The 15,129-nt window shown below is 41.1% G+C and overlaps 2 protein-coding genes across 2 annotated transcripts; both read left to right on the plus strand.

Annotated features, from left to right (window-relative positions):
- The first annotated feature begins 998 nt into the window (after window positions 1-998).
- Window positions 999-10,952, plus strand: def6c (DEF6 guanine nucleotide exchange factor c). Its single transcript, XM_049566525.1, has 12 exons — window positions 999-1,534; window positions 2,225-2,365; window positions 3,755-3,937; window positions 4,483-4,713; window positions 4,795-4,941; window positions 5,112-5,220; window positions 7,375-7,604; window positions 7,680-7,787; window positions 8,007-8,173; window positions 9,501-9,699; window positions 9,797-9,887; window positions 10,489-10,952. Exons 1-12 carry the CDS (start codon window positions 1,439-1,441, stop codon window positions 10,698-10,700), a joined length of 1,914 nt encoding a protein of 637 aa, XP_049422482.1. The 5' UTR covers window positions 999-1,438; the 3' UTR covers window positions 10,701-10,952.
- An 822-nt stretch (window positions 10,953-11,774) lies between these two features.
- mcat (malonyl CoA:ACP acyltransferase (mitochondrial)) lies at window positions 11,775-15,117 on the plus strand. The gene is made up of 5 exons (XM_049566540.1): window positions 11,775-12,368; window positions 12,607-12,694; window positions 12,789-13,006; window positions 13,154-13,291; window positions 14,685-15,117. Exons 1-5 carry the CDS (start codon window positions 11,931-11,933, stop codon window positions 14,961-14,963), a joined length of 1,161 nt encoding a protein of 386 aa, XP_049422497.1. The 5' UTR covers window positions 11,775-11,930; the 3' UTR covers window positions 14,964-15,117.
- The last annotated feature ends 12 nt before the right edge of the window (window positions 15,118-15,129 follow it).

The raw sequence follows: 15,129 nt of genomic DNA on the forward strand, positions 1-15,129 counted from the left end.
GGACAAACTAAACACTGGCTCTAGATCGGGCACAGTTTCACTCCAAGTTTCACTTCAAGTCGTAGAAATCCGGCACTTGGGCAGCGACTTGCTGCATCAGAAACCCATGAAAAAAGGCATCCTTTAACATCGGCATGATATGGGACCAGTTGCCATTATAACAGCACCCAGTGGCGTCAGCGGGAAACGGGGCGAAAGGCAAAAGTCCGAATGGGGCGGGTGGGAGTTGTGGTGGATGGGTCACGGACACGGACTTTCACCCAGGAGAGCGGTGTTCATGTCCTATGAGATTCTAAAGCCAAACCGTGTCCTTTTTTCCTAAACCCAACTATGTGCGTTTGGTGTTGAAGGAAAAAAAAAGTCAATTCATGGTGTTGTACTGACTTAGTGTGTTTATTTTGATAGAGACTGTGAAAACAGAAGTGTATTTTGAAATAAGACAATGCATGTAACAGGCAGAACTTGACATGCCGTCTCAGAACGTCAACACCCAACGCACGTCCATGACCAAAACGTCAATATGTGAAGAGGCTGGAGTGAGAATGTGTTGATTTGTAACGTGAAACCACTTAGGTCTGTGTTTTTAATCAGTTTGAATCACTTGGTCCGTTTATTTTGGAGAGGAAGAGACCTCTGGATAATTCAGGTCCCAGTAAAAACCTCCTTAGCAATGAACTGAAGGAATTCTAACCCGGAGAAGCTTCAGCTGGTTGCAATCTGCAATCCTCAACACTAGATGCCACTAAATCCCCCTAAATCTTACACGTTGTTCCTTTAAATTCCTTAAATATATAATAAACCCTTAAAAGTAACCAGCAGCCTACATTTCCCACATACGCTACATTAAAAGTGTACAAAAAGTGTTTTTGTGTATTTAAACTTACGTTTTCAGATTTTGAAGCTGCTAAATAAACATGGCTTCAGGCTTTCTTCACAGATGGGTGTGTCTCTAAAGCCTCAGTATGCCTCCTGAATTTGATAACGCGGATTTTGGCTGGCAGCACTTCAGGAACTAAGGAATCCACCCTGTAGTGTGGATACATGTCCTCGGGAATTTAGCCTGGATATGTATAAATTGACCCTTTAAGTCTGTCTATTTTATTCAGAGACATGTTGTTCAGAGTGGATGGTGAGATAATTAACCAAAATATATTTATAAGAATGTAAACTTGTATAAGTGTTTGGATTTCTTTTTAAAATCGTTTTACATGATTTATTATGGGGGACAGTGTAGGCATTTACCTCTACTCTCCGCCTCTTTAAGTCTGCCCTACATCTGACTCCTTTTTGGTCCCTTGCCGTTTGCACAGCAGCCTGTACTCTGCCCCACATTTTATTTGGCAATTCCCACCGCCGCTCGCTAGCACCGTCGCTGCGTAAAAGCCGCCGCGCTGAGCTTGGAAATGTAGTTGTTATTACGCACTGCGAGGTCTCCAAAATGGACTTAAGATCCGAGCTCCTCAAGTCCATCTGGTACGCTTTCACGTCGCTGGACGTCGAGAAGTGTGGGAAAGTGTCCAAGTCGCAGTTAAAGGTAAGCAGGAATGTTTGTGGTCATTTTCAGATCAGGAAGCTGACAGCGAGGGGCGTCCGCTGACTTTAACTGTACTACCCTGTCTTTCATATCACTTTTCTGGCTAAACCAAAGTATCTATAGTTGTCTGTATATGTTTTTAAATACTAACTGGTAGGCAACTCTGTGAATCAGCGTTGTAATCTAATGAACAGCTCCACAAGCCACACTAACGCCCCACAAGCTCACTAACAAGTTCAGATATTTGAGAAAGTTTCAACACTTCATCCAGCAAACACAGAACCTGCTCAGATTGTAGGTGAGTTTCGGCTTCAAGCTCAAAGTCCAGTCTTTCTCTGTGGCCCAGAAACACAAAGAGTGACATAATACCGTCACTGCCAATGATTCATTAAAAGGCATGACAAAGAACAGCGAGTACAGATCATATTTTGCAATTTTCCCAGGTTGTGAATGTTAGCTCTTTACTGTCGTGTTGGTTTCCATCCAGTTCATACATGTCTGACTGAGCCAGAGGAATCCAGGGAAATAGCAGAAAGCTGTCCTGACATGCTGAGGACCAGCTGTCTGTGGCTGTGGCTCTGTGTGTGGATGTGTGAGGAAATATGAAGTGCACAGAGGAAACCTTGAGACTATGTGTTTACATGCACTAATAGACGACTATACGTGTATGTATTTGTGTTGCTTCTTCAGGTGCTTTCCCACAACCTGTACACAGTGCTGAACATCCCACACGACCCGGTGGCACTGGAGGAGCACTTCCAGGATGATGATGATGGGCCAGTGTCTAACCATGGCTACATGCCCTACCTCAACAAATATATACTGGCTAAGGTACTGTGGCTGATGACATCACATCCTCAGTGGCAGTTATAGAAATACAGAAATGTGAATGAATTTATACATGTTTTATTTCTTTTATTGAGAAAGAGTTCACTTTATGTGTTTATATAAATATATATATGTATATATATATATGTGTGTGTGTGTGTGTAGGCTAAATATAATAATAATGATACAAAATAATTGTTCTCTACCTCTTAAAATCTGCATTATGTACTGTAGATTTCCAAACTTTGGGAAGAATTTTGTAATATTTGTTTGAGAATTGTGCCATTAAAATAGTGTAGCCTATTATCATTATTATTATTTATTCAATTTTTATTTTTATTGTATTTTATTCTTGTTATATTGATACTCCTTACAGGTCTATATGATGTTACTTAGTGGCAGAAGACGCCTGTAAAAAAACAAACAAACAAAAACCACTACATGATCACTGACAAATATCAGTTTTATTTTCAGAAAAGCTTTAAATATTTCATTTTATATCCTGTAGTACTTTGTCCCTGTATTGTATTGTATCTAGGTTATTTTTATTGTTATATAGTGTTTTTGAATTTTTATAAAGTGCGCTATGAATAAAATTATTATTGTTATTATTATTGGGAATACTTACTTATATTATTATTATTTTACCTAGACCCTATTTTCCCATGTTTTTGTGTTAAATGGAGAAAGAAAAATGGAGATAATTATTTTTAAATTGGTCCATCACTGCAGCTGCAGCTATGTAATCCCTACGGGGAATTGAGCACCATCAATTTACACTCATTTAAAGTTCTTGTTTTTGCCACTGACTGGCTCACATTGTTATTAGAAGTGTCTGAAATTAAATATTTCTCCTTACCTTTTGCTGGTCTGTTTGTTATTGTGACCAGGTCTCGCCCAAGGAGAAGTCTCGTTCTGAAATTTTGCGAGAGGTGACTTTGTGCAGGAAAGCAACAGTGGAAACATTGGTGAAGGCTGGAGAGACTAGTGCCAGGGAGACATTGTTGTGTTGGAGTACAGACAGTGTAGCTTAGTGTTACGTAAAAGATTTTCAGTGTCATGGCTGAGTGTGTAGCTGATATCCACAATATGGGAAAGTCTGCAAGAATGAAACTTCTCTTTGAGCAAGACTTGGTCACAATAACAAACAGATCTGGTCATTTGATTTCTCTTTAGGGTCCTTTCTGTGATGTCATCAGACACTTCTAATAACAATCTGAGCCCATCAATGGCAGAAACAAACACTTTTAGTGGACGTAAATTGATAGTGCACAATTGCCCGTAGGGATACTGCAGCCTGTTTGGCTCTCTCACAATACAGGACCATCTCCATCACACACTTAGACACTAAAATACAGTATATATACTTTATAATGTTGTCTGTCTTTTCAGGTCAAAGACGGGATGTTTGACAAGGAAAAGTTTGACGACCTGTGCTGGATGATGACCATGAAGAAGAACTTCAAGGGGCTACCACAGGGGGCGCTGCTATCAGAAAGAGACTGTTTCAAGCTCTTCTGTTTGTTCAACCTCCTGTCTGAGGACCGCTACCCGCTGGTGATGATACCAGAGGAGGTAAAACATGCTGATGATGGTGTGCAACAGGGATTTGTGGTAGGAGCAAATTGATTTTAGGGATCTGATGGAGACTCAAGTCCAAATGCAAACATTTTGACACAGAACAGTAAAAGAAAAGTGTCATATTTTTATTTAAAATATGCAAAAATTCCTTTCTTAACATTCACAAGGCATCAAAAGATTAATAGAGCAACAGTTTGCACAGAGAAACAAGGCAACAGCCACTTTCACTGTGATCTCCTAATTGCCTCAAAGACATATTAAGTTCAATATAAACCCAGCTTGTGTCCCAACAAAGTCAAACCGTCTTACATTTTTTCACAGTAGAAAAAAAGCAAGTGCAAGTAAGTACGTTAATGAGTCTCTTCCTTCCGCCACTTCCTCCATAATGCTTTTGGTTTCCTGTCGACAGAGACAAAAATAAACTGCTTTTGTGCTATCAGCGCAGTAGCTTTGTCACAGATGTACACTGATACAATATGTTATTAAAACCATCAATATTATTTTCTGCAGTCACTGACAGTATTCTAACATGTCTTTAGGTGGAGTATCTCCTCAAGAAAATCTCCACAGCGATGAGCCAGGAGTGGGATGGGAAGCCGTTGGAGGACTTAATATCCCAGGATGCCACAGTGCGGGAAGAGGACATGTCTGTGTGGACCTTCCTGGAGCACATGGGGGCAGGTCGGCTGCTGAGGGTCACCAGCGCTGAGGCCTTCAGTCTGGCTTTGGATGAGGTCTTTCTGGAAATGTATCACAACGTCCTCAAGAGGGTAAGAGAGTGTTTTGTGTTTGTCGTCTCCCCGCATATCATTTTTGAATTATATTATTTATATTCTGTCCCTTGTGTCCAGGGTTACATGTGGAAAAAGGGACATGTACGCAGGAACTGGACTGAGCGTTGGTTTGTGCTGAAGCCCGCCTCCATGGCTTATTATGTCAGCGAGGACTTAAAAGACAAGAGAGGGGAGATCCATCTGGATAAGGGCTGTGTCGTAGAGGTGGGTGAGGAAATGTGATGTAAACACTGAAGGTATAATTATGTGGTGCGCAGGCGAATGTTCAAACAAACTAATTTACAGCACGTAAATCCCGCATCCTCGTATTTTGATACCATCAAGCTGAACTATCTGGAACGTGCCATTTTCTGAGTGTCCTTTTTCTGTTTCAGCCTATCGCAGACAGGGAGGGGAAGCGCTGTCTGTTCTGTGTGAAGACTCACAATAAAACCTTTGAGATGAGTGCGTCTGACCAGAGACAGAAGGTGGAGTGGATTCAAGGTGTGTTGGTGTGTATAAGTATTAGCAGACAGGGTCAGGAATTAGATTTTCACTGCAGTGATTTATCATGTGCACAGTCACTAGTGGCTTCTTATTTAATAACATTTTAAATGAATAGTTTGACATTTTGAGAGATATACTTATTTGTTTTTTGTCAAGAATTAGAATAGAGGATTGATACTGTTCTCATGTCTGTACAGTTAATAGCTTAGCTTAGCCCAAAGACTTGAAATGGGAAAAAGGCTAACCTGACTTGGTCCAGTCTTGCCATCACTGTTAGGTTGCCAGGCAACCAGAAGAGACTCCACGGAGTTGCTGGATGTACATTGGAACATTGGAAGCTGTGTACAAGATATACTCAGGGTTCAAGTGGTAAAGTTATGAGAGCACCGCTGTTGGGCAATACCAATATGGAAGCTACTGTTGGCATCTGGAAGCCACTGTGGCTAACAATTTAGCAAGCTAGCAAAGGGGTCACGTAATGTAGGAAATGCAAAGGCATAATAACAGAGTAAAAAGATGAGGCTGTTATGAATATCAACGTCTTTCTCAGACATATTGTAAAATCATGAAGAAAAACTGTACTGGACTTGACTGGAGTTAAAATATACTGTCTTACCATCTACCAAAAATTGAACTTCCATGGCTTCCACCATTCCTGAAGAACGTCAGCAAACACACCACAACCATGGATATATAAAGAGAATTGGAGACTGGGTTGGAAGTGGGGTCCCATTTATTCCTATGGAAGTGGCTCAGTGGTGCATGAAGCCAGAATAGTTTGACTTCCCAGTATGAAATTACCTGGATCTACCGCATTGTGGGGCCCAAACAGGCTGGAGACTAACGACGGCCAAGTGGCTAATGTTCGCTGGCCGAGTGGGTAACATCTGGTTTAGCCCTCTGCTAACTTGAACGGGGATAAAAATTATTTAATTCTGAGGCTCTACTAGACTTAAGAAATGTTGGCTTTAATGGAACAAATCCTGAAGCAAGCCATTTTGTGGGGATTATGACACTTCTAAAAATGTATCCACTGATTTACAAATATCTCTTCCACAATGTAAGTCTATGGGAAAAAGTCTTTTTGGGCCCACATTGGTCTCAAAGCCTGGCGCTGTTCCTGACGTTTGGTCACAACTTGTGAGCTCTGAGCTTTCAGAAAATTTTCACTTATGAGGTCTTGAATAGCACAAAAGGAGGCATTCATCTCATGAACACAGTTAGCACGACCCCATTTGAAAGCAGCAGTAGTCTGACAAATAACACCTGTTAAACTAATGTTTAACTAATTGTTATTTTTACACTTCTGTTTCTGCACAAGGTAAATAAACAAGAAATAATGTCTTAATTAGTAAGTTTAGACATGCTACTGTAGGTGGATGTTATTACCATTGGACAGAGCTAGGCTAGCTGTTTCCCTGTTTCCAGTCTTAATGCTAAGCTAAGCTAACCAGGTGCTGTCTGTAGCTTCATAATTACTGTACAGACATTAAAATGGCATCAGTCTTCTCTTCTAGTTGCAACAAAGCAAGTAAGAGTATTTCCCAAAATGTCAAACTATTCTTTTGCATAAATTTATGTTCATGTCTTATGATGTCGGTGACATGTTTGGTGTCAAACACTCATTGTTTTTGGTGTTTGCTGCACATCCTAAACATCACTTGTTGATGTTCTTTTTCATATTGGACTTGTTAAAGTTTGAGTGTATGAAGTTTGTCTTTATCTGTTCAATGATGGTAGTTATCAGAGCTCTGTCTGTTAACAGCAACATTATCTGTGGTCACCGAGCACATGAATAACATCCTGTTTGTTGAGTTTGTTCCTCTTTTTAATGGTTGTAGATGGATGTCAGTCATGGTGATGGTGGTATGGTGAGGAGGGTCTGACAATTCAATAAGAAAATGTACAAAAGATCAAATTAAAGTAGGGCTACAAGTATTTATTTTTATTTATTATTATTTCTGAAAAATGGGCCTGTAGATCTTTTTTTGTCCAACTCTTTTTATTGGGGTTTTCAAAGTTAAACAAACAGTGGCAGTGGTATAAAATCATTTGCCTGTAGATCTTTTTAAATTTTCTTACAGTTTCCCAGAGCCCAAGGTGTCATCGTCATGGGATGAGATACAGTTTGTCTTTCTGCCTCCTCTCCAGCTATTCAGACAGCCCTCCGTCTCCAGGGCGAGGGCAAGTCCTCCCTTCACCAAGAACTCAAACTGAGGAGGCGAATGCAGCGGGAACACAGCCACCGGGAGCGCAGCAGGAGCAGCCGCAGCAGCCGGAGCAGCTGCAGCAGCCAATCAGACGACTCCAGTTTCCAGGAGATTGAGAAGATGGAGAAAGAGAAGGACAGACAGGATTTAGAGATAGAAAGTATTATACAGGTGAGAATCAGTGGTGGGATGGTTACTGTAGTCGCAGCTCAGTTTTAACCTTTAACATTTATCTGTGTCTTGCAGCACGCACGCGAGTTAGAGACCAAACGAAGGGAGGCAGAGGAGAAAGAGAGGAGGAGACAGAGGGAGGTGCAGATGGAGCTGGAGAGACAGCTGAAGGAGGCCGAGACGGTAGGTTTTACAGACGAATACGTTTATTTACATTTCACTGAAATGGGATTCAGAGTCCTGAAAACAGCACAATAACACTGGCATTATAAAAGTCAGTGAGTTTTAGTGGTGGAGGAGCGGTAATGGTGTTCCTGGAAAAAGTGATTCAGGAATAGGTCACCTCATGTGTGTGTGTGTGTGTGTGTGTGTGTGTATATATATATGTGTGTGTCCTCCTAGTTGAGAGACAGCATGCAGGCAGAGATGCAGGAGAAGGAAAAAGAGGCCGAGCAGCAGAAGAAGAGGATCCAGGAGTTGGAGCTGACGCAGCGGAAACTGGAGGCTGCTCTCAACATGGAGATCCAGGCGCGACTGGAGGAGGAGAGAGCCAGACAGGAGCTGGAGAGGTGATAAACAAACACACCCACTGTACTCCCATTATACTCTGAACCAGATGTTTTCAAAGTCTGACAGTGTGGTCCCTCTCTACCCCTCTGTGCCGAGTTTGCATGTTCTCCCTGTGTCAGCGTGGGTTTTCTCCAGGTGCTCCAGCTTCCTCCCACAGTCCAAAGACATGCAGATTAATTGGTGACTCTAAATTGTCCGTAGGTGTGAATGTGAGTGTGAATGGTTGTCTGTCTCTATGTGTCAGCCCTGTGATAGTCTGGTGACCTGTCCAGGGTGTACCCTGCCTCTCACCCAATGTCAGCTGGGATAGGCTCCAGCCCCCCTGCGACCCCTAACAGGATAAGCGGTTAGGGAAATTGAATGAATGACTTTTTTTCGCTTTATATTTATAGATTTTCAACGCAGGGCAAATATCTGTGAAGGCCTGGATAAAGGAGAGTTACATCAGCACTGTGTTGAGGGGGCATTATTAATGAATTACTATCCATCCAGCCATTTTCATCAACTTATCTGAGGCAGGGTCGTGGGGGCAGCAACAGTTTCCAGCTCCTCCTGGGGGGACCACAACACGTTCCCAGGCCAGATGAGATATGTATTCCCTCCAGCTTGCTCTGGGTCTGCCCCGCAACCTAGCCCCGGATAAGCAGATGGATGGATGTTTGCAATGTACTCATGGACGTACAGACAAATGTTACTGGTTTGCTGTGATACTGAAGAAAACTTAAAAACTTGACAATTTTCAGGCAAGTTCTCTTGTTATAAGGAGCAACTTTTTTCCTCTGATTTCTAATTGCATTTATGGACATTTTTGCGACGGGCAAGGATGGATTGCTGAACGGACCTACCCAAAGTCAGTAAAATGTCATCAAATTAACACGTACCAACTGGGAAGAGACTCAAAACGATACCAAAGAGACACAGAATGACAACAAAGAGACGCAAAACAACCAAAAAGACATAAAATTACTTTAAATAGATGCAAAACTACAACAAGGAGACACACAAAATTACCACAGAGACACAAAACCACAAAAAGATGTATATCGACCATAAAGACACACAAAACTACAAAAAAAGAGGCAAAACCACCACACAGTCTTGGAGAGGTGGTGGGGCCCTCTGCATATCTGTGCCCAGGGGCCCATTGTCTCATAATCTGCCCATGGGGATGAACATCAAAGATAAAACCTTCCCGAGAAAGTAAAAGTCACATTGAAGCTAAAAATACGTGTGTGTCTCACAGTCTACAAACCATTCCTCTAAACCAAACCAAACTACACAGACATTAGTGGTTACTTGATTATTATTCTTACTTCTCTTTTCCAGGTTGTTGCAGGCAGAAGAAGCAAAGAAGAAGCAGTTCCAGCTCCTCCAGGAGCAGCAGAGGGCCTTGCAGTGCCTCAGCCCCATACTGGAGGCCTCAGACGGCAGCCCGGACGAGGAAACTCCCTCCGCTCTTCACTCTGCCTCTCAGGAGCTCCAGGACCTGCAGGCTTCTCGCCAGAGGAGCCACCAGCGCCTGGAGGTAAGAAAAGCACAGCGTGTTTGGATCGGCGTAGTGTGCATGTTAGCATGTTTAAAAAACGCTCATGAGAATGACTTGTTTGATTTTCTTATTCCAGGAGGTACAGGAGAAGCTGAGATACGCCAGTCAACACGTACGACACTGGAACGTCCAGCTGAACCGACTGATGAAACCCATCGGTCCTGGAGGTGCAGTATGATCTTAATCTGGTCTGTTATGGTCTGATTAAAGGGCAGCACAGGAGCTTTTAACTGAATTAAACCCCAGTGTCAGGGATGTGCACCATACTGAAATATCAAGGAGAAAAAATTCTCTATTGCTCCAGAGGTAATAAAAATAATAATAACTTTATTTATACAGTACTTTTTCAATCAGATGTACAACCCCTTTTGGTTGTCTGTGTAGCTTTATCCAACAGAGTAAACAATAAATTGGAATATTTTAAAGTTAATGGTGTTTTATTTTCTTATTAAGTCTCTGATAAATAGCACCATAATGATGCTATGTACTGTGTAGAATAGATTTATATCATTTTATTTAGATCCTAAAAAAAGGTAAAGCTTTTTCCGTAGTAAAATAATAATACTTAGTTAAGTATGAACTTACATTTGTTTATTTTTACTAACTGTACAGATAATGGAACAAAAAAATCATATAGAGAGCGGATATAAATTTAAGGATGCAGTAATAATAGAAAATATTTTCTAATGTTCATCTGGATTCAGATGTGAATCAAAATGCAGAAGATCAAACTTTATTGTCAATGTTTTGTTTTTTGTTTTTTTGTAGAACGTATGGAACATCGCCTGTCATCAAAATGCAAGTGTCCCAAAAAGGAAGGAGCGTTGGCCAGTAACGAGTTCATCTCTAAATACAAGATAAGATCTGAACAGAACAGCCAGATTCCTGAAGATGGCAAGACACTGGAGGAGCAGCTGGAAGCCGCCAACCTGTCGGATGGATCAGATGAATCGCAGGGAAAACCCAACGGACAAATGTGATCAGTGAATGATAAAAAATCTTTGTTTGTTTAAGACCAAGAGTTGAGAGCACAAGGAAAGAAAATATTTTCATTACACAAAAGAATCTGTGCAGAAAAGTGTTGTATTATATTTATATTTTGAAATGCACACTAAGATGGAGAGCGAGGATGACAAACACAGTGTGATGCAGGATTTAATGAAAACACATTTGATGAAGATCAAGTGAGATTTACAGTTTTGTACAATAAAGTTTATTGGTGAATAATAAAACATCAATTTCTGGTATTCTTTATTGTTTACTGGGCAACAGATCTGAATTACTGCAATCTCTCACCTACAAAACTATTATTGTAGACTTCCTTAACGCTGATTTGAATTTTAAAATTCAGTCACTTCTTCTGCATGTTGTAACCTGATAACTGAACTCACAAGAAGCTATATATAAAAGTAATAAACATTTTTATAAATGTAGGTTAATGTAACATTTAATGAGACTCTATGTACTGTATCTTTATGTGTTATTTTAATAGTAATACAACATACGAAGCGGTGGAGCCAGACCTATCAGCAGACTAATATTATCAGCTGATAATAGCTCATCACAGATATTTCTGTTTTGGTGTATATTTCTGATATTAATATATTGTTGTGATAATTAAGAAACAGTATTAAACAGTATTATTACAATTGAACAGTAAAATACCCCACTCAGTATCCTGGTCACAGCTTTTTAATAAGCTTATTTATGGGATCCTTAAGAAAATATTTGTTTTGGTATTTTTTTAAGAATATATACAGAAATAAATAATTTTCATCAACTATCAAAAATAAATAATGAATAAATAAATAGCATTATTATCATTAATAATAATAACTATAATAAAGTTTAAATAAATAAATCATTAAATGGATGACAAAAGAATTTGTTTTATTCATCTTCAAATAATAAAATGTATAGTAATTATCATTACTATATTATATATCTATTATTTTTATATTTTGATTTAATTTTGTCAGTAAAATTATTACATATTGTGACCTGAGAGTGGCGCTGCGGCAGAACACAAAACCGGAAATGACCCGGAAGGAAAATAAATCCACCCCTGGTGACCTCTATCAATATGGCGGCTCTCATTACTGGCTCATGCTGACCGTTAGGAACAAACTTGACTTTTTGTTCATTAATTACAGGTTTTCCGGGCAGATTATGGGTTTGTTTTAACCCTGTGAGACATCATTAAAGCCGCCATGTTGGCGTCATTAGTTGTGAGGAGGACAGCAGTCTCCAGAGGGAGGGTCAGGTCTCTGGTCTCTCTCAGCAGGACTCTCTCCACCAACCAGCCCGGCTCCCCGGATGGAACTCTCCACCTTCCGCCCGACACCCCCGCTCCTCTCCCGGACAGTGAGCCGGTGGAGCAGCGGAGACCCAGGAAAGACCCTCGGGACTGCTCCGTGCTCCTCTTCCCCGGCCAGGGCAGCCAGTTTGTGGGCATGGGTAGAGGACTGTTGAGGTACCCTAACGTTAAGGACATGTTCAATGTGGCTCACAAGATCCTCGGGTACGACCTGCTGTCTCTGTGCCTGGAGGGACCCAAGGGAGAGCTGATGAAGACGGTTCACTGTCAGCCGGCGGTGTTTGTCACCTCCCTGGCTGCTGTGGAGAGGCTCAACCACGAAAACCCCAAGGTGACTGATCTTTACTGCAGTATAAGTAAAAACAGTCTCTCATTTCTTTAGTTTGTGAACAACAACAGTAACTCAGAGTGAGATTCAGATTCTGTATACAATATTAATAGTTAAGCACACCCCTAGATGGAGTAGAGCTATAAAGTGGCAGAGAGGAGGAGTTTAGGAAGACAGAGACGGTTACAGGAACCACCTCAGGAACATTTTCTTATATGACTCTTCACACTTCTGTCCACAGGCCATTGAGACGTGTGTCGCTGCTGCAGGTTTCAGCGTTGGAGAATTCGCTGCCCTGGTTTTTTCTGGTGCTATGAACTATGCAGAAGGTAAACCTGACAAAGATGTTCAGTTAAAGCACTGTGTGTGGTGATGTTAGTTCACATGTCCCAAGGTATTAATCCCCTTCTCTGTATCCTCTAGCACTGTATGCGGTGAAGGTTCGTGCAGAGGCCATGCAGAAGGCATCAGAGCTGGTTCCCAGTGGGATGCTGTCGGTCATGGGTAGACCACAGGCTCAGTATAAACTCGCCTGTGTGCAGGCTAAAGAGCACTGCAGCAGCCTGGGGATTAAGGCGCCGGTCTGCTCTGTGGCCAACTATCTGTTCCCTGATGGCAGGGTCATCGCAGGGCACCAACAGGTATGAAACAGATATGACCACATAGTCTGATATTTACCATGTGGAAAAATTAATTGATTAAATTTGATCAAAATTACAGTGATACAGTCTTGTCTCAGACTCCTCTTGCGATAATCCGTTTAATAATACCTGTTGTCGTGTTCCCAGGCTCTGGACTTCCTCCAGCAAAACTCACGACGTCTCCAGTTTGTGAGGAGCAAACCTCTCCCAGTCAGCGGGGCTTTCCACACTGAGCTGATGGAGTCGGCCACTGAACCTCTCAGGGAGGTGCTCAGACAGGTGGAGGTCAGTCAAAACTGTTTGTTTAAAGCCACAGTAGCTCTTTGTGGTGTTTTCTTTACATGGCGCTCCTCCCATGCCCAACCCTGCCCGCACAACACTGACACATGTGCAAAGGAAATATTCACATAGTCCATTTCTTGCTCTGATGGCATCTCATACACTGACATTTAAACTTAAATGCTTGAAAGTGTGAAAGTGTTTATTGCTCATTTCTTTCAATTTCTATGTTTGGAAATGTAATTTAATAGAGCTGCAATGATTAAATAATTAGTTGTCAAATGAAAAATTAATCACCAACTTTTGTCTTTGGGTTGTGGACAAAAAATAAGACATTTGGAGGCATCATCTTGGGCTTTGGAAAACAAATTTTTGGGCATTTTATGTACCAAAAACTAATCAATCAATCCAGAAAGCAATTGAAAAGTGAAAAATAATCAGTAATATAATCATTTAGTTAAAGTAAAGGTTGCCAGTAACATTTTCACTAAATGTCATGTCTGTAATGCAGTATGAGCATGTCCATAAGAAATATGCAATGCCTTGTTACCTGGTTATTATGTTACCTTGTTTTTATATGGCAAAACAATATTAGAAAATGTACTGTAAAAAATGTAAATGAAGAATTCTTGCTCAGGGCACCCACTTTTTGAGGAACTGTTCTAAAATAACCATCTGAAAAGAGCGCTAATTTAACTTACGCGATGACTGTTTGCGTAGACATCAACATGCACTTTGTAATCTTTAAAACGTCTGACATGTAAGGGAAGACTTCATTTTGTTGCTGGACAATAATCTCTGTGCTTTCGATATTCTTTTGGATGAGAACATAGTTGTGTTCCTGCTCTTATAAAGTATTTGTAAATGAATAAAGATATTGCTGGGGGGAGGGGGGACGACCCCCTTGAACTGCCATGTCAGTGTGTGTTGACATCAGAGGTTCCCACAGAAAAAGGTAGGAAAACACAGTTATCTGATTAATTGATCAATCGACTAAAGAATCATCAGTAAATAACCACTATTTTGATAATCAACAAATCATTTTAGTCACTTCTAATACAAAAATTTGTTGCGAGAGGGTCTGATGCTTTTCTTTGTCATTGACGGTAAACTAAAAAAAATCTGTTTTCCCCTAATTTTATAGAGAAATTATTCATTTATCAATTGAAGAAACAATTGGCAGACTAAATGATAATGAAAATAATCACACCTTCCAGCCCTGAAACAAACCAACATCATCAACCAACTGTTTTGCACAAAAAGCCCCTTTAATATCAGTTAATTTCCTCCACATCTCACTTAATAATGTATAACCTCAACCATTCAGCCCTTGGAAAAGTTGCAAACATTGACCATTTGAGCACTTGTCATCTAACACCTAGCATTCTCTCACGTTCAGGTCCGGCGTCCCGAGATCAACGTGTACTCCAATGTGGACGGCAAGCGCTACATGAACGCGAGCCACGTGCGCAGGCAGCTGGTGAAGCAGCTGGTGTCGCCGGTGAAGTGGGAGCAAACTCTGCACGAGATCTACGAGAGGACTCAGGGAACCAAGTTCCCGCACACCTATGAGGTCGGCCCGGGAAAGCAGCTCGGTGCCATGCTTCAAAAGTGTAACAGGAAGGCGTTCACAACGTACACACATGTGGATGTCACCACTGATGAGGAGGAGGACTGATAACACGGACATGTGGAGGTCGAAAAATGGGCCTCAGTGTGGACATACATGACCAGCAAGCCCTGTTAAACCTGTGAGCTCCTGTGGTTGCTTCTTATGGTCTTGTTTGTGTATTATAATTATTATTAAGTAATTAAAAAAAATGTTTTTTAATGAATGAGACAAC

This window comes from Epinephelus fuscoguttatus, linkage group LG22 (genome assembly GCF_011397635.1).
Source record: "Epinephelus fuscoguttatus linkage group LG22, E.fuscoguttatus.final_Chr_v1".
Taxonomy (NCBI): Eukaryota; Metazoa; Chordata; class Actinopteri; order Perciformes; family Serranidae; genus Epinephelus; species Epinephelus fuscoguttatus.

What these genes read in the sequence shown, in the direction of transcription:
- def6c (XM_049566525.1), top strand. Translation starts at nt 1,439, where the DNA reads ATGGACTTAAGATCCGAGCTCCTCAAGTCCATCTGGTACGCTTTCACG. An exon ending in TGTCCAAGTCGCAGTTAAAG is followed by an intron (nt 1,535 to 2,224) that starts GTAAGCAGGAAT and finishes TTGCTTCTTCAG; the next exon opens with GTGCTTTCCCACAACCTGTA. An exon ending in GGAGCCACCAGCGCCTGGAG is followed by an intron (nt 9,700 to 9,796) that starts GTAAGAAAAGCA and finishes TTCTTATTCCAG; the next exon opens with GAGGTACAGGAGAAGCTGAG.
- mcat (XM_049566540.1), top strand. Translation starts at nt 11,931, where the DNA reads ATGTTGGCGTCATTAGTTGTGAGGAGGACAGCAGTCTCCAGAGGGAGG. An exon ending in TCATCGCAGGGCACCAACAG is followed by an intron (nt 13,007 to 13,153) that starts GTATGAAACAGA and finishes TCGTGTTCCCAG; the next exon opens with GCTCTGGACTTCCTCCAGCA. An exon ending in AGGTGCTCAGACAGGTGGAG is followed by an intron (nt 13,292 to 14,684) that starts GTCAGTCAAAAC and finishes TCTCACGTTCAG; the next exon opens with GTCCGGCGTCCCGAGATCAA.